This window comes from Manis pentadactyla, chromosome 6 (genome assembly GCF_030020395.1).
Source record: "Manis pentadactyla isolate mManPen7 chromosome 6, mManPen7.hap1, whole genome shotgun sequence".
Lineage (NCBI taxonomy): Eukaryota > Metazoa > Chordata > Mammalia > Pholidota > Manidae > Manis > Manis pentadactyla.
Window position 1 is genome coordinate 32,972,062 of NC_080024.1, and position 19,959 is coordinate 32,992,020.

The window sequence follows — 19,959 nt, forward strand, 5'->3', positions numbered from 1 at the left end:
TAAATGAAATAGGTATCAAAAGTATTTGGTTTGTAACATTCTTTTTTGTGTGTTTCTGTATTTAGATTTTTTTCTATAGGAAATAAACATATAATTTTCTTGAAAAAAAAGAACTTTTTGTTTTTAAAATAAAAACTATTTTGAGAAACAAGAATAAAGAAAACAGATTTTGACAGAGTCTATAAATAAGATAGACTTCATATTAAAGAATGGAATGGAACACTTGTGGGCCAGGTAAACAGCATGCGAATTTTTAATTTTTCCCAAACAAAGGCACAGAGTTAATTCTACCTTGAATTTTATTAGCACCAAGTATGGAAGAGCCCTTTCATTCCATAAAACATGTGTTTGTTATGCTGATGTTTTTAACAATAGATTTCTGAACTATCAAAAAGAATGCAGATAAAAAAAATGAAGAGCTAGTTTAAAAGAACCAAAAATCAACAAAATTTAACAGCCCTGCCATCAGTGACACTAAAACTACTAAAACTTCATTTAATAAATACAAAGAGCCAAGTAGGAACAATAGTGAATGGATAACTTATTTTATACATAATTAGCAGTATTTTATTTTTTAAAAATCCTCAAGAAGATAATTTTTAAATGGCTTTAGTCATATAAGTATGGATAAAATGTGTTTAGCTGATTCTTCTATCCTCTATTTTCCTTGATTCAAATCATCACTAGTATTATACATTGCTTCATTTATTGGCCATATGCCAACTCCCTGACTCTTGGCTCAGCCTCCTTTTTGTGCCCTGATCATTGCTGATCAGATTTTGCTTACTTTAAAATTCCACTTACCCTCACTTAACTTTATTGACATTCAGTTTACATATCAATTGCCTATTCTAACTTTTTTCGCAGCCTATCTCTAAACCAGTCAAGGTACCTGGATAACAAATGAAGATATTCTCCATATACAAAACTATAGAAAACGATAGGTAGGAGAGAAAAAATTAACAATAGGACTTTTTAGAAACATGCTGCTAAGTACTAAGAATACATTTCACTTAAAGTTTTATAATTTAAATTATTCCATAAATTAAATATTTTTGTCAGAAATAAAGTCTGCATCTAACCACTTAAGCTCTCTGTTAACCACTCCAACTAAAGTGTTACCTATTAGACCATAAACAGCATAAAATAGCTCAATAACTAGGGTACATTCTTGAAACTCAAGTACAAGTGAAATTCAGCAGTGTCAAAAATAAGCCCACTTGCAAACATTTATGATTTTTCTTCCTCTCCTATTTGAATTTGGCGTATTTCCTTCAGTTGCTATCTGAACAAAATGTATTTATAAAAAAGAAATCTTCAAGAACAGTGTAACCAAAAAAGGAGGACTAACATACAATGCTATCAAAAAAATTATTAAATATAAAACTTATGAGTAATAAAGTATGTTTTGAAAGATACTTAAAAATAACCCCAATATTTTTTTGATACCATTTTTTATATGTTTATTAGCTATTTCCTTCTGTAAAACCTGCTTATTCATACCCTTTGTCCATTTATCTACTGTATGTTTCCCAATCTGTATAAGCTCTTCATACATAATATGTAAATTACCCCTTTCAGTCATGTATTTTGCAAATATTTTCACTCATCTTTGTTTTCTCTTTTTTTAATTTGATTTTGGGTTTTGGTTAGAACTCTCATATGTTCATTAAGTTTAGTATATGACATAATAATAAATTACAAATTTAGGAACTCTGTTTTCTCCACAAATGAGAATTAGTGGAGTAATATAGTGCTAATATGATTTCCAGTAAAACAGGAGAGACAAGCCTCAATCTCAGTTTGACTATGAGGAGCACTTCAAAGCACATACAAAAATAAACTATATTATTTTCCAAATGATTCAGAACTGTTCAAAATGATGAGCCTTGTACATATAAGTCATGAAATGAACATGATTGTCTGGGGAAGCATAAAAAGAGCAAATACATGATAGGTTATTCACCCCTAACAACAATGATTGAATACAAACTAATTTACACTCAGAAAATAAAAATATTAGTAAAGAAATAAAATTCTAGTAAGTCCCTTTTGTTTTTGCTTTAGGGTGAATTGCTGGATATATGAAAAGGAGTTAGGATTATGTCTCTCTTATGAACAAGTAGAAAATGTGATCCCCAAAACTGTGCAAAATAATTTCTCTCTCCAAAAATACTAATATTGGACATCAACTAAAAAAAAAATTAAAAAATAATGACATAAAAGTGATAAAACCAATATTAAAAGTAGGAAGCTTCCCATTAAAATTATCACACTGATATAAGTATACATGTGTATCATGAATTAAGAAAATCCAAATTTATATAATGGAGTAACAGTTGTTTATATTACACAATGATACTTGGTTTATAAAAGGATTCAATACAGATTTTCTAAACAATTATTTTCCTCAACAAAATTAAATGTATAAAATTTTAATATCTCTTTGAGACAGTGATCCAAGCTTCTTCCTTGGATGATGTTACCAGTTCATACTTAGTCTCAATAACTTGTCCCTCCACAGAAAATAGGTGCAGTCTCCTCACCAATACACTCAGAAGTACTGTAGTCACCATATATGCAAACCTGTCAGGAAGAAAGTCGACTGGTTACTAAAGATTAACAATTACATTTTAATTACATAGATGTTCATTGTTTCATTAACAGTGATCATCAGAATTGTAAGTATAGAGTCTGACACCTTTCCTTTTATTTTACCTTCTCCATAATCTCACCTTAACTCTGGGCATTCCTGTGTGCCTGAGAATCCAAGCAAGGAAAAAGTTTTCATTACTGATTCATCATGAAACCGGTCTGGATCAAACCTAAAGAAAAGATTTGGGATTAATCACAACAGAGCTCTCCACTGGCATTTTACATATTTATACTATAAGAAAAAGGAGTGTAATAAAGTTTAAAAACAAACAAAAGGAGAAACTGCTGTTGCATTATATTTAAAATTCACCCATTATTATGTTCGCAAATATTACTGAACATATATTTAATATCTTTCTGCTTACTTTATTATTTCTAAACAACAGATGCAAGATAGACTTCTCTGGACCAGCAAGGAATGAAATTATAACATGGGTTTACAACATTTCATGAGATATAAAGATAAATCATACAAAAATCACATAATGAATATTTAAATTTAAGAGTGTTCAAAACTTGTTACAAAAGACCATCTGATCAATATCTGAAGCATCTTATACTGACTCTTCAATTAAAATTTGTTAGAACTGGAGACACCAAGAAAAAGATGGCAGAGTGGGGCAGCAAAGTGGTAACCTCCTCCCACGTACAAACCAAGGAAGCAACTAGAGCAAATACAACTAGCACTGAAAATGACCAAAAGACTGCAGAACAGACCACCTACACCTGGGGAAGAAGAGAAGATCACACAGAAAAGGGTAAAGTGGCAGAGCCGCAATTGATCAAGACTCAATCCCTTCCCCAATTCCAGCCCACAAGGAGGAGGGAGAGGAACAGAGCAGGGTGAGTAAAAGTGCTCAGGAACCCTGCACACCTGGCCCTGGAGACCTGCTCGGGGAACACGACTCCAAATTGCTTTGGGTTTTGGTGACTAACAGGCAGAACACCAGGGAGAGTTGGAGAACTGTGAAAGGTGGCCACTCCTGTCACTTGTGGAGGACAGGCAAGTTCCATCAGTTCCGATGAGACCTAACACAGAGGCAGTAGTTTGAAAGATAAGAATGGGGACTGGACAGAGTTCTCTACAAGAAAGGACAGGTGGATAATGATTCCCCAGCCCTCCCTCAACCCAACAGGTCACACTCCATCTCCCTTACTGTGGCTCAGCCACTGGACGTGCTTTATTGCACAACTACCTACGTGGCTGCTCAGCCCAGCAGCAGTCATACTTTGCTGCATGGCAGCCGGAGAGAGGACACATTCCTGGCTTTCTGAGCGCTCCTTCAGTCCACCTGGTAAGGCAAGTATGGGAGCCAGCTCTAAAATCTCCATCTTCCTCTCTGGCAGCTCAACCCCACTGCGCACCTCCCTACACACCTACCACACCTAGGCTCCTGGGCCCACTCAGCCCAGGAGGAGCCCAATTTTGCAGATTGGCAGGTAAAGGGAGGCTTTCCCAACTTTTCTGGCCGTCCCTTACACAACTATTGGAGCACTTGCAGGAGCCAGAACAAGCTCTTCATCTCCTTCACTGGCAACTCAGCTTCCCAGCAGCCATCCCATACACACGTGCCCTGCCCAGCCTGCCCAGCTCAGCAGCAGCCACCATTGCTGAAGGGCAGGCAGAGGGTAGCCCCACCCACAACAAATCCAAGCAGAAGGGCCTCCAGTACACAAAGGGCACGCAGAGGCCAGCTATGGGGACCAGACACTGCAAACCAACAGCAACTGTGGCTCTACTACAAAGGAGAACCAGGCACTGGTGGGCAAAATGCCTAGAGGTTCAGAGCACCACAGGATGCCTACTTCATAAAGCCATTGTTTTCTTAATCAAGAGGGATACCTGATCTATCTAAAACAAAGGAAGAAACAAAGAAATCCAGACACGATGAGGAGGCAGAGAAATATGTTCCAAACAAAAGAACAACGTAAGACACCAGAAAGAGAGCTAAATAAAACAGAGATAACCAATCTTCTTGATAAAGATTCAAAGTAACTGTTGGGAGCCACACAAAGACAACAAGATGGCCACAGTTCATGAGGTTCCTGCTTCACTTCCTGGAGATTAGCTGCGAGCCCGCGCGCGCCAACAAGAAAGCCCGCGCGCGCCAAGAGATACTCTTCTCCCCCTCCTTCCCCATTATCATATGCCCATCAGAATGTAACTCGCTGCGCCATCCCTGCTGTGCAGCCAATCCCCTGCTTACAAGTATCCTATGGCCCACTCTGCCCCTGAACATTAGTATATATGTACCCCAGTCTTACAATAAAATTTGAAGGCTTGATCAGAACATTGTCTTGCCTTCGCTCTTCTCTCGCCCCCATTTTCTTTCAGGTCGGATCTCCCTCGTCCCCACAAATAACTAGGTCCCGCTGGACGGGACAAGTGGCGCCCAACGTGGGGCCAGAGGTGCAGATCCTTCACAGGCGGACCCCCGAGTGAGATATCGTCTGCGCAGACCCCTTCTTGATGAAACAATAGGAGACGCCTTTCGCCGCTCACGGAGGTCGTCGTCCCTGGTGAGTACCGGCCGCCTTACAAGAAAATGGGAACTAAATTAAGTAAAGAAGCGGTCTTCATAAGAGACCTAAAAAGTTCACTTAGGGAGAGAGGAGTTCGAGTTAAAAAGAAAGACTTGGTAAAGTTTTTTATTTTTGTTGATGAAGTCTGTCCGTGGTTTATCATTAATGGCCCCGAAATTCATCCTAAAAAATGGCAGAAAGTAGGTAGAGATTTAAATGATTATCTTATCAAAAACGGCCCTGACTCTGTTCCTGTTTCAGTATTTTCCTATTGGGGTCTTATCAGAGATATTGTTGAAAATACTGACCCTGATAAACGTCAACTCTTGTCAGTAGCAGAATATTGCCTCCGCCCCCTATCTCGGGCGGCCTCAAAATTGTCTCTTTCGAGTGATCCCCCTGCTCCAAAATCGGCTAAATCCCCCTCCCCTAGCCCGACACCATCTTTGCTCGGTGCCCTCCATGATACCCCTCCCAAATGTTGCACTTATCCGCCTCTCCCTCGAGATTCGGACTTTGTCGATACACAAAAAGTTTTTCCAGTCGTGACTAAGAGCCAAAATGGCGAGCCTTTAGATCCGGGAGACGCGGCTGAACTAGAAGACGAAGCGGCCAAGTATAACAACCCAGATTGGCCCCTTGCCGCCCCGTCGCTTAACCTCCCTTCTTACACACCCCCAGTTTTGAAAGGAGCCTCTTACACTCCCCCTATTCGGCCTCCCAATGTTTGCGCCCCGGCCTTTTTGCCCCCGTCGGCCCCTCCGCTACCCCCTCCGGCTCCCGGTCCTGTTAGCCCCCCTACCAGCACTGAAGACCTAATAGCACAGATAGTAGAACAAAGAATAACTTGCCATCTCCAAAAATTAGTTGTCTCCCAACCAGTTCGTCCCGCGTTATATTCGCAAAGGGACCTCTCTAAGAAACCGCTTACAGCCACAAAACCTAATAAACAACCTAAAAAACTGCTCTTTCCTGTTCTTACCCGAGCCTCCGCCCGCTCTGGCCCCACCTCCACAACACATAGTCCGGAAGAGGGCGATCTTAAAAGCGACGGCGAAGACGCCCCTGCTGCTCAGGAAATAGAAAGTGAGGGAGAGGAGCAGGCTGAGCCAGAGCCGGCCGAGCCTGCTGATGGCCCTAGAGAATTTCACAAAATCCATTTCAAAAGCTTAAAAGAGCTGAACGCGGCCGTTAAAGCTTATGGCCCCAATGCCCCTTTTACCCTTTCTGTTCTTGATTCGCTGTCTCGAGGAGGACATTTACTCCCAGGTGAATGGCTGCGTATAGTCCAGGCTGTGCTTACCCGTGGTCAGTTTTTAACTTGGAAGGCAGATTTTGCTGACCGTTGTCAGACCATCGCTGCTGCCAATGTAAAAGACCCTCATTCCCCAACAGCGTCCTGGACTTTTGATAAGCTTACAGGACAGGGCAGATATATCTCTGAAACCAGGCAGCAGCGCCTTCCCCTTGGTCTTTTATCTCAAGTGAAAGATGCCGCTTTGGGCGCTTGGATATCACTTCCTGCTTCCGGGACTGCTAACACTCCTCTAACTAAGATCACTCAAAGCTCGCAAGAAGACTATAGCGAATTTGTTAGCAGACTGTTAGAGGCCGCCGAAAGGACCCTTGGTTCCGCGGCTGCCAATGATAAGATTGTAAAACAGCTAGCCTATGAAAACGCCAATTCGGCATGTCGAGCCGTCCTCCGCGGTAAGACTCGAGACAAAACTCTTGATGAAATGCTGAGAATGTGTAGAGATGTCGATCCTTTTACATCCAAAGTCCAAGCCCTTTTAGCTGTAGGTGCCGCTGTTCAAACTCCCCCGGTTTTTTATCCTCCTTCCTTCCCCAGGGGCGCACCGCCTATGCGTAACTGCTTTAAATGTGGACAGCCAAGCCATTTCGCTCGCCAATGCCCTACCACAGCTCCTCCTCCTAGAGTTGGGTCAGTCCCCGGTATTTGCCCTCGCTGCCATAAGGGGCGGCACTGGGCCAAAGAGTGCCGTAACAATCCAACAAATCCTTTTTACAGTACCACAAATCCTTTCACCCCCCCTTTTCAGGGAAACGGGCTGAGGGGCCAGCCCCGGGCCCCCCAGCCAATTCCATTTCAGCCGGCCTCGGGGAACAGCCTAGCTGTAGCACTCCCGCCCTCTATTGGGCCACACCCGGGAGTGCAGGACTTGACCTCTGTGCCTCCTCCTCAACAATATTAACGCCTGAGGAGGGAATTACAATTATTTCCACAGGAATTTATGGCCCACCTCCCAAAGATACTTATTTTCTAATTTTAGGGCGAGCTTCCACCACAATAAACGGCCTTATTGTCCACCCTTCCTTAGTTGACAATGACTATACTGGAGAAATAAAAATTCTTGCTAGTGCCCCCCAGTGCCCTGTCAGCATTATGAAAGGTCAGCGCCTTGCGCAGGCGCTCCCCCTCCCTTTAAGTACATCTCACCCTGCTATTCATAAGCAGCGAGGCTCCTCTACCCCAGGTTCTTCAGACTTATATTGGATCCAAGCTATTACTAAAGAACGCCCCACTCTTAAACTTAAGATCCAAGGAAAAGTATTTGAAGGAATTTTAGATTCGGGGGCCGACTCTACGGTCATATCTCAGGCTTCATGGCCCTCCAGCTGGCCCTTACACGCTTCCTTGACCCATCTACAAGGAATTGGGCAGTCAAGAAACACCTTACAGAGCTCACAGTTATTAAACTGGGAAGATGAAGAAGGAAATACCGGATTCATTCAACCCTTCGTAGTTCCTGGGTTGCCGGTAAATCTTTGGGGAAGAGATATCCTCTCTCAAATGAAAGTCATCATGTGTAGCCCTAATGAAGTTGTAACACAGCAGATGCTTTCACAGGGTTACCTCCCTGGTCAGGGGTTGGGCAAACTAAAACAGGGAGATCCCAACCCGATACTGGCCACGCCTAAGATAGACCGCTCAGGTTTAGGGTTTGGAAAACATTTTTCGTAAGGGCCGTTGCTCCTCCTGCACTCCAGGCAGACAAGATTACTTGGAAAAGTGATGTTCCTGTCTGGATCGATCAATGGCCCCTTACCACTACAAAATTAAATGCAGCCATAGAGTTAGTGCAGGAACAGCTGGCTGCTGGACATATTGAACCTTCTACATCCCCTTGGAACACCCCAATCTTTGTAATCCAAAAGAAATCAGGCAAGTGGAGGCTCCTACAAGACCTCAGGGCGGTTAATAAGACTATGGTCTCTATGGGCGCATTACAACCGGGAATTCCCTCTCCAATAGCCATCCCTAAAGGGCATGTCAAATTAGTAATTGATCTAAAAGATTGTTTTTTCTCCATACCTTTGCATCCTGATGATTGCAAACGTTTTGCCTTTAGTATACCCATTACCAATTGTGTAGGGCCTTCTCCCCGGTTTCAGTGGAGAGTTCTCCCACAAGGAATGGCCAACAGCCCCACTCTTTGCCAAAAGTTTGTAGCCCAGACTATAGACCCCTTTAGGTTGCTCTTCCCCACTTTGTATATTATCCATTATATGGATGATATTCTTCTTGCCGGTCCTGACCAGCAACAGCTCTATGCAGCCAGTCAACAGCTAGTCACTGCCCTCCGAGATCGAGGACTACAAATTTCCCCAGAAAAAGTCCAGGTCCACCCCCCCCAACTATTTTTAGGCTTTGAATTATTTTCTAATAAAATCCTCACTCAAAAAATTCAGTTAAAGAGAAGCTCCTTAAACACTCTTAATGATTTTCAGCGTCTGCTAGGAGACATCAACTGGCTCAGGCCTTATTTAAAGCTGACCACCGGAGAGTTAAAGCCCTTGTTTGATGTCCTACGTGGAGACCCTGATCCTTCCTCCCCCCGCTCGCTTTCATCAGAAGCACAAAGGGCATTAACCATTGTAGAGCAGGCTATTTCTGAACAGACCATTAGCTACTTCTCTCCACATCTAAGTTTGTGGCTGCTCATTTTCCCTACCCCCTTCTCCCCTACAGGAGTCCTTTGGCAAAACCATCCACTATTTTGGGTTCATTTGCCAGCCTCCCCCCCTAGAGTCTTAGCTACCTATCCTCAATTAGTTGCTGCCCTTTTACGTTTAGGCCGAGAAGCAGCTCTCAAGCTGTTTGGGAGAGACCCTGAAGTTATAACCCTCCCATACAATACATCTCAATTACAATGGCTTATTCAACATGATGATGATTGGGCAATTAGCTGCACCTCCTTCCATGGGACAATAGATAATCATTACCCTGCAGACAGATTAGTCCAGTTCCTTCAAAAGACCCCGGTTGTCTTTCCCAAAAGGACTAAAACCACGCCAATTGCTGGGGCCGTGATAGTGTTCTCTGATGGGTCCTCCTCCGGTATAGCCGCTTTCAGTATTAATGGGCAAGTTACTCGAATACAGACAGACCTCTCTTCTGCACAACTTGTTGAACTAACTGCAATAATCAAAGTTTTTGAGCTTTTAATAGATGCCCCCTTTAACCTTTACACTGACAGTGCCTATGTAGCAACCTCTGTTCCCCTATTAGAGACAGTGCCTTATATACGTCCTTCTACAAATGCTTCCCCCCTATTCGCAAAATTGCAAAAATTAATTCTAAACCGCGATGCCCCTTTTTTCATCGGGCACATACGCGCTCACACTGGCCTTCCAGGGCCGCTTGCCAAAGGCAATGACAGAGTTGATCTGGCGACTCAATTAGTAGCCTCTGTCACGTCAGACTCACCCTTGGCTACAGCCCAACGGGCTCATGAACTACATCATCTCAATGCTCACACTCTTAGACTCAAATTTTCAATCACCCGAGAACAAGCCCGCCAAATAGTTCGGCAATGTCAAGGATGTCTAACTCTCCTCCCAGAGCCTCATAACGGAATCAACCCCCGGGGGTTAGTTCCAGGAGAGATATGGCAAATGGATGTCACTCATTACCCTTCTTTTGGTAAATTAAAATATATCCATGTGTCTATTGACACATGTAGTGGTTTCCTATGTGCATCCTTGCAAACGGGAGAGGCAACTAAAAATGTTATTACCCATGTTCTCTCATGCCTGGCATATCTACCACCACCTAAAATCTTAAAAACTGACAATGGGCCTGGATACACCAGCTCTAGCTTTAAACAGTTCTGTGCGCAGTTAAGTATTAAGCACATAACAGGAATCCCCTATAATCCCCAAGGCCAAGGCATTGTTGAAAGAGCCCACTTAACCCTTAAAAACATGTTATTCAAACTTCAGTCGGGGGGAGAAGTACTCTATCCGAAAACAGGTAATGCAAAGACACTCCTAAATCATGCACTGTTTGTTCTTAATTTCCTTACTTATGACTCCGCGGGTAAAACCGCTGCTGATCGCCTTTGGCATCCCTCCACGGCAGATAATTATGCACAGGCTATGTGGAGAGATCCGATGACCAACACATGGCACGGGCCTGACCCTGTGCTCATATGGGGGAAAGGACATGCTTGTATATATGATGCTAAGGCACAAAATGCCCGATGGCTCCCAGATAGGCTCATTAAACTTCTAGACACAAATAAAAGCAAAAACAATAACTCTAGTCCAGGGCATGTTAACCCCTGAGAAGCCTTCCCTTTCTGTTTAATTTCAGAAGGCAAGAAGTGGATCCACGCATCTCATGTGAAACCTGTTGTGGAGAGCCCAATCTACCAAGAATCCTCTCCAGCTCAAGATCAGCAGAACGCCCCTAAGATGATCGCCTTCGAACTGTGTGCCATTGTACTGGTACTGTGCTCCCTTCCCCCAGGCAGATGTTCCAGCCCACAGCAGTCTCACAACTTGACCTGGGAGGTGATCAGTGGGACAGGGAACGTAGTTTGGAGTGTGTCAAAAATAGCACACCCCTATTCCTGGTGGCCAGACCTGTACCCCGACCTGTGTACATTAGCAATAGATGCAGCCAATTGGGGTTTGGAAGGACACACAGACTTCCAAAAACCCCCCTCCTCCCCTGGGAGCCTAGGATCGCCCCCTTGGGGAGGATGCGGAGAACCCAGCAAGAGGAGAGAGTTGAAAACCCTCACTTTCTATGTCTGCCCTGGTTACCATCGTAGCCAGGCCCTTAATTGGAAGTGTCAAGGATTATCAGATTTTTACTGTGCAAGCTGGAGTTGTGAGACCTCAGGTGACACCTACTGGCGGCCCTCCTCCTCATGGGACCTTATTAAAGTCACTGCTAATTACACCCACTCAAATCGGGGCAACGATGGCACGTGCAATACATGGTGTCACCCGTTGCGTATCGAATTCACCAATCCTGGGAAACGGAGTACTAGTTGGACAACGGGGGCCACATGGGGACTGAGACTCTACCAGAGTGGCTATGATAATGGAGTCTCGTTTACAATCAAGCTTAAAGCAGAGCCTCTTCCAGCTGTCCCAGTAGGACCCAACGCTGTCTTGCGAGACCAGCTGCGTCTCCCAGCCCCGCCCGCGCCAACCCTAGCCCCACCTGCAGACGCTGCCACCCCTTCCTTCGCCTCCACTCTTAACCGACCCACCTTCCTTCCTAGCACCAGATGGCGCTTTCTCAACCTCCTTGAAGGAGCTTTCCGAGTTCTAAATACCACCAACCCAAATTCTACCGAATCCTGTTGGTTATGCTTTTCCTCTTCACCTCCTTACTATGAAGGACTAGGATTGTTAGGCAATTTTAATAATACGACCAGCCACGAAGCCTGTAGCTGGGGCTCGCAAAAGTTAACCCTGACTGAGGTAACTGGAAAAGCTACATGTTTAGGAACAATTCCCTCAACCCATAAAAGTCTGTGTAATCACACCCTACCTATAGTTTCCTCAGGCGAGAACAGGTATCTAGTCCCTCCCCGTCAAGGATGGTGGGCTTGTAACACTGGACTAACACCGTGTGTTTCCACCTCTGTTTTCAATTCCTCCCATGATTTCTGTGTTATGGTTCAACTAGTACCAAGGCTTATATATCATGATGATTCCTCATTTGTCACTGAGTTCGACCCTAAAAATAGGTACAAGAGAGAACTAGTCTCGTTGACCCTAGCCACATTAGTGGGAGTAGGAATTGCAGCAGGAGTGGGAACAGGGACAGCTGCCATCATCCAGGGGAACCAAAACTATGAAGGGCTGAGAATCGCCATTGACGACGATCTAAAAACCATAGAACAATCTATTACCAAACTTGAAGAATCTCTGACTTCCCTTTCTGAAGTCGTCTTGCAGAATAGACGGGGGCTAGATCTACTGCTCCTAAAAGATGGAGGTCTGTGTGCAGCTTTAAGAGAAGAATGCTGTTTTTATGCAGACCACTCCGGAATAATAAGAGATTCAATGTCAAAGCTTAGAGAAAGGCTAGACCAGAGAAAGAGAGAGCGAGAAGCTAGCCAAAGTCCCTTTGAGTCCTGGTTCACTAAGTCCCCATGGCTCACAACTCTGATCCCCACCATCCTTGGACCCTTAGCAGGACTCCTCCTTTTAGTGTCTTTTGGCCCTTGGGCCTTAAGAAAACTAACAGCCTTTATTCGAGAGCAAGTTGACCAGCTCGTCAAGCCAGCAGTTGCTGTTCATTATCACAGACTTACAGCCTGTGATGAAGAGTCTAATACCGAGCCGACCAACGCTCCCGGTCTCCAGTTCTCAACTTTACAGGCACCTCAACCATGGTACCATCGATTCTGGCACCGTAATTAATGTGGCCCATATACTGGTCGGCCAGAACCAGACATACCCCATTACCATTTATGAGGGTATGGGCATCGAGATGAGTGCGAGACAAAGTACCGCAAGGGAGGGTTCTTCCTAGAACCTCTCTGGTCCTCCCTGAGAATATGCCTGGCTTGCATAGAGGTTGGTATCCATATGTACATAAAGCCTTAATATCAGCTAGCAATTTGGCTTTCAGCTCTGCCTCTCCTCCCTAAAAGATACCGAGAGCATATAGGTAGACATTCGCAAGATGTTACCTTACTGGAGGAGCCAGGCCTCTATTCCCTCACTCGATTAAGGCCCACCTTTCTGAAATAAATAGAAAGGGAGGAGATGTTGGGAGCCACACAAAGACAACAAGATGGCCACAGTTCATGAGGTTCCTGCTTCACTTCCTGGAGATTAGCTGCGAGCCCGCGCGCGCCAACAAGAAAGCCCGCGCGCGCCAAGAGATACTCTTCTCCCCCTCCTTCCCCATTATCATATGCCCATCAGAATGTAACTCGCTGCGCCATCCCTGCTGTGCAGCCAATCCCCTGCTTACAAGTATCCTATGGCCCACTCTGCCCCTGAACATTAGTATATATGTACCCCAGTCTTACAATAAAATTTGAAGGCTTGATCAGAACATTGTCTTGCCTTCGCTCTTCTCTCGCCCCCATTTTCTTTCAGGTCGGATCTCCCTCGTCCCCACAAATAACTAGGTCCCGCTGGACGGGACAGTAACACTCATAAAGATGCTCACTGAACTGGAGGAAAGAACTGATGATCTCAATGAGAACTTCAACAGAGATAGAAAACATGAAAAAGAGCCTCTGAGAGCTGAAGAATACAGTAACTAAAATGAAAAATAAAAGAGAGGGAATGAATAGACTGCTGGAAATAGAGGAAAGAATCAATGAGATGGAAGATAGAGAAAAGAAAAACAACAAAGATGAGCAACAGAGAGAGAAAAGAATTTTTAAAAATGAGAAGATGCTAAGAGAGCTGTATGACAGCTCCAAACAAAACAATATTGACAGAATCGGGGTACCAGAAGGAGAAGACAGAGACAAAGGAGTAGAAAGTCTCTCTGAAGAAATAATAAATCTGGAGAAGGAAATAAACACCCAGGTCCTGAAAAAGCACAGAGACCCTAACAAAAGAAGCCCCAACAAGACAATACCAAGATATATAGTAATTAAAATGGCAAAGATTAAACACAAAGACAGAATCTTAAAAGCAGCAAGAGAGCAGCAGGCAGTTATATATAAGGGTAACTCAATAAGGCTATCAGTAGATTTCTCAGCAGAAACTTTACAGGCCAGAAGGGAATGGCATGAAATATTAATGTACTGAAAGGGAAGAACCTACAACCAAGAATCCTTTACCCATCAAGGTTATCATTCAGAATTGAAGGAAATTAAAAGTTTTCCAGATAAACGGAAAGAATTCATCACCACTAAACCAGGCTTACAGAATATGTTAAAGGGACTTCTGTAGATGGAAATATTCTTAAGCCTAAATGTTTTTAATCAGATAAAATAAACCTACAGTAAAGGTAGGAGACCAATCACTTACTAAGCAAGTACGAAGTTAAAAAAAAAAGTAGTAAAATCAACAACAAAAAAAGTCAAGGGTACACAAAATATGTATATTATGACATCATATACATAAAGGGTGGAAGAGAAAGAAAAAGTAGTACAATTTACATGTGTTCAAAGAGTGACCATCAACTTAATACAGACTTTTATATACTTAGGAAACTATTTATGAAACTTACGGGTACCACAAAACTAAAGGGATACAAGGATGGTACAATATTCATAAATCAGTCAGGGTGATACACCACATTAAGGCAGGATAAAAACCACATAATCATCCCAATGGATGATGAAAAAAACATTTGACACATTTCAACATCCATTTTCAACAAAGTGAGTATAGAGGAAACAAACCTCACCATAATATGGACCATACACAACAAACCCACAGCTGACATCATACTCAATGGTGAAAAGCTGAAAGCTTTTCCCCTACAATCAGGAACAATAAATACAAGGAGGCCCACTCTAATCATTTTTATTCAACATAGTACTGGAAGTCCTAGCAATGGCAATCAGACAAGATAAAGATAAGAGGCATCCAAATTGGTAAGGAAGAACTAAAACTGTCACTATTTGCAGATGACATGATACTATATATAGAAAAGTCTAAAGATTCCACCTAAAAATGATTAGAACTAATAACTATATTCAGCTTGCAGGATACAAATCAATATACAGAAATCTGTTGCATTCCTATATACTAACAGCAAATTAGCAGAAAGATGAATCAGGAAAACAATTCCATTTACAACTGCATCAAAAAAATTAAGCATCAAAAATGCCTAGGAATAAACCTAACCAAGTAGGTGAAATACCTGCACTCTGATCACTAAGACAATAATGAAAGAAATTGAAGAAAACACAAATACATGGAAATTTATACCATGCTCATGGATAGGAAGAATTAATACTGTCAAAATATTCATCTTCCCCAAAGCTATTTACATATTCAATGAAATCACTATCAAAATACGAGTGGCATTTTCCAGTGCACTAGAGCAAATAATCCTAAAATTCATGTGGAACCATAAAAGGCCCTGAACAGTCAAAGCAATCATGAGAACAAAGACTAAAGCTGGGGGTATCATACTCCCTGACTTTAAGCGATACTACAAGGCTACAGTGATGAAAATAGTATGGTACTGGCACAAGAACAGACCCATAGATCAAAGTAACAGAATAGAGAGCCCAGATACAAACCCAGCATATATGGTCAATTAATAGGCAATAAAGGATCCATAAATATACAGTGGGAAAAAGACAGTTTCTTGAATAATTGGTGTTGGAAAATTGGACAGCTACATGCAAAAGAATGAAACTTGATTACTGCCTACCTCCAAGCACAAAAGTAAATTTGAAATTTACTGAAGACCTAAATGTAAGGCATGAAACCATAAAACTCTTAGAAGAAAACATAAGCAAAAAATCTCTTGAATATAAGCATAAGCAATACTTTTCTGGACACATTTCCCTGGGCAAGGGAAACAAAATAAAAAATGAACAAATGAGACTACATCAAACTAAAGGCTTCTGTTCAGCAAATGACATCAGAAAAAAAAATCAACCTACAGTATGGGAGAATATACTTGTAAATGATTTATTCAATAAGGGGTTAACATACAAAATACATAAAGAACTCATATACCTCAACACAAAAAGACAAATAACCCAATTAAAAAATAGGCACAGAACCTGAACATTTTTCCAATGAAGAAATACCAATGGCCAACAGTCACATGAAAAGATGCTCCACATTGCTAATCATCAGAGAAATGCAAGCCAAAACCACAATGAGGTATCACCTCACACCAGTCAAAATGGCCACTATCCAATGACAAGAAATAACAATTGTTGGCAAGGATATGGAGAAAAGGGAACCCTCCTACACTGCTGGTACAAATGTAAATGATTTCTTTTTAAAAAGTATAAATTACCACCCACTTTGAAATATATTTCAATTATAGTTTTTGTAATAATTATATCAAATTTAATTAGCTTTTCCTATTAACAATCTCATAATTGAGACCCTGAATGTTTACCCAAAGACATCTATATATTTTCAGATTAAAAGAAAACCAAACTTAATTTTTTTTAATTCAGGTATCATTGATATACAATCTAATGAAGGTTTCACATGAACAAAACTGTAGTTTCAACATTCACCCATTTTGTCAAATCCCGCTACACACCCCATTAGTCACTGTCTATCAGCATAGTAAGACGCTATTGAGTCATTACTGTCTTCTACGTGCTCTGCTACCTTCCCCGAGACCTACCTATATTGTGATTGTGAATTACAGTGTCCCTTAATCCCCTTCGCCCTCCCTCCCCACCCAATCTCCCCAACCCCTCCCCCTTGGTATCCACTAGTCCCTTCTTGGAGTCTGTGAGTCTGCTGCTGTTTTGCTCCTTCAGTTTTGCTTTGTTGTTATACTCCACAAATGAGTGAAATCATTAAATCAAACTTAATTTTTCCAATTATTTATAAAACACCTCACAATATTAAGGATAAAAATAAAATAAACAAAATGAAAAATAATTTAATCTCAAATACAGAGGGTTTTTCTCTTCTTTCAGCTTTATTGAGGGGTAACTGAAAAACTGTAACATATTTAAAATGTACAATATGATTTGATATACATACACACTGTGAAAGGTGCCCACACCCAAGTTAATTAACACATTTATCACATTACATAGCTACCTTTTTTGTGTACGTGGTTATTAGAACACTTAATTTCTACTCTTACCAAATTTAAATTATATATAGTTGATCCTTGAACAACATGGGCCCACTTATATGTAGATTATTTTCAGTAATACACTGTGAAAATTTTTTGGAGATTTGTGACAATTTGAAAAATTTTTCTCTAGCTTACTTTATTATAAGAATAGAATATATAATACATATAACATATAACAATGTGTGACTTGAATGTTCATGTTATTGTTAAGGTTTCCAGCCAATAATAGGCTATTAGTAGTTAAATTTGGGGGGAGTCAAAATAAAAAGTTTTACATGGATTTTTGACTATGCAGGGGGGGTCAGTGCCCCTAAACCCTGTTAGTCAAGGGTCAACTGTACAAAACAGTATTATCAACCACAGTCACCATGTTATATACATTAGATCCTCAGACCTTATTTATCTAGTAACTGGAAGTTTGCACCCTTTCATCAGCAGCTCTCTATTCTCCCCACAGCTCCCAAAGCCCCTGGCAACAACCATTCTACTCTCTTGTTTCTATTTGTTTGACTTTTAGGTTACATATGTAAGTGATACAATGCAGCATCTGTCTTTCTCTGCCTGGCTTTCTTCACTTAGCATAACTCCCCCCAGGTTTAGTTATGTAGTGCAAATGGCAGGATTTACTTCTTTTTCATGGCTTAATAATACACCTTTGTGTATATGTGCGTGTGTGTACATATGTCTTCTCTATCCATTCTTCTGTTGCCACTTAGGTTGCTTCCATACTTGTGAATAATGCTGCAATAAACATGGGAGTATGTAAATCTCTTCAAGATAATGATTTAATCTCCTTTGGATATATATATACTCCCCAGTGGCATTACTGGATGATATGGTAGTTCTTTTTAATTTCTTAAGGAACTTCCATATTACTTTCCATAGTGGCTATACCAGTTTACATTTGCACCAACAGTGTACAGGGTTCCTTTTTATCCACATCCTCACCTGCATTTATCTCGTCTTTTTGATAACAGATGTCAATTGATTACTCGTTGTATTGATTTGCATTTCTCTGAATAGTGATGTTGATCACCTTTTCATATACCCTGGCTATTTTTATGTCTTCTTTGGAAAACTGTCTCTTCAGGTCTTCTACCTATTTTTAATTGGGTTATTCCTTTATTTTGCTATTGAGTTGTTTGAGTTTCTTATACATTTTGGATATGAACCCTGTACCAGATACACGGTTTGCAAATATTTTCTCCCATTCCATAAGTGGCCTTTGCATTTTGTTTATAGTTTCCTTTGCTATGTAGAAGCTTTTTAGTGTGATGCAGTCCCTTGTTTATGATGACTTTTGTTGCCTTCACTTTTGGTGTCAAATCCAAAAAATCACTGCAAAGACCTATGTAAAGGACATTACCCCCTATATTTTCTTCTAGGAGCTTTAGGGTTTCAGCTCTTAAATTCAAGAATTAATATATTCTAAATTGACTTTTGTGCATGATATAAGTTAGGGGTCCAGTTTCATTCTTTTGCATGTGAATATTCAGGTTTCTCAGCACCATTTATTGAAAGACAATCCTTTCCCCATTGCATGTTCTTGCCTCCTTTGTTGAAAAGTAATTGACCACATAGGCATAGGTTTATTCTCTGGTCCCTCCACTGTGTGTCTTTGTGTCTCAAATCAGTCTGTTTTCATGCCAGTACCATATTATCTTGATTACTGTAGTTCTGTAATATAGCTTGAAATCAGAAGTATGATACCTCCTGCTTTTTCTTTCTCAAGACTGCTTTGGCTATGGTCTGAGTCTTTGTGGTTCCACATGAATGTAAGGATTATTTATTCTATTTCTGTGAAAAGTGACATTAAAATTTTGACAGGGATTGTACTGAATCTGCAAATTGCTTTCACTAGTAAGGACATTTAAAAAATATTAATTCTTCCAATTGATGAACATAGATTATCTTTCCATTTGAGTCTTCTTCAATTACTTTTATCAATATTTAACAGTTTTTAGTACACAGATCTTTCACCTCCTTATTGAGTTTATTCCTAAATATTTTATACTTCTTTAATGCTATTGTAAATAGGATTGTTGTCTTAATTTTTCTTTGTGATAGCTCACTGTTAGTGTAAGATACAAACTGAGTTTTGTATATTGATTTTATATCACATATTCACTTATTTTTTCTAACAGTTCTTGGTGGAATATTTAGGGTTTTACTTCTTCTGCTCTGGGATTTAGATACCTTTTATTTCTTTTTCTTGCCTAATTGCTCTGGTTAGGACTTCCAAAACTATGTTGAATGAAGTGGTAAGAGTGGGTATCCTTATCTTGTTCTTGATCTTAGGAGAAAAGCTTTAAGCATTTAACAATTATGATGTTAGCTGTAGTAGGCTTGACATATATGACCTTTATCATGTTGAGGCATATTCTTTCTATACCCAATTTGTTAAGAGCTCTTATCATGGAACAATGCTTAATTTTGTCAAATGCTTTTTCTGCATCTACTGAGATGATCATATTATTCTTATGCTTCATTTTGTTAATTGGTATACATTTACTGATTTGCATAATTTGAATCACCCATCCTGGATTTATCCCAGGAGTAACTCCCACCTGATCATGGCATATGGTCCTTTTAATGTACTATTGAATTTGGTTTGCCAATATTTTACAGAGTATTTTTGCATCTGTTTATTAGGGATATTGGCCCATAGTTTTCTTTTCTTGTACTCTCCTTGTCCAGTTTTGGTACAGGGTAATGGTTTAATTAAATGAGTTTGGAAATGTTCC

General features: G+C 41.0%; 1 protein-coding gene across 2 annotated transcripts in view; it reads right to left on the reverse strand.

Annotated features, from left to right (window-relative positions):
- Nucleotides 1-223: 223 nt before the first annotated feature.
- Nucleotides 224-19,959, reverse strand: part of LOC118933556 (cytochrome P450 20A1) — an 87,195-nt gene continuing 67,459 nt past the window's right edge. Inside the window, exons 12-14 of one of the 2 annotated variants that reach the window (XR_008998203.1) lie at nt 3,856-3,947; nt 2,736-2,825; nt 224-2,586 (exon numbers count right to left, since the gene is read on the reverse strand). Coding sequence is in view for 1 of the 2 variants with exons in the window: in XM_036927978.2 (XP_036783873.2) it covers nt 2,436-2,586; nt 2,736-2,825 (241 nt within the window). In the remaining variant the exon portion in view is untranslated. The remainder of the gene's footprint in view (nt 2,587-2,735; nt 2,826-3,855; nt 3,948-19,959) is intronic. The other variant, XM_036927978.2, reaches the window with a different exon arrangement.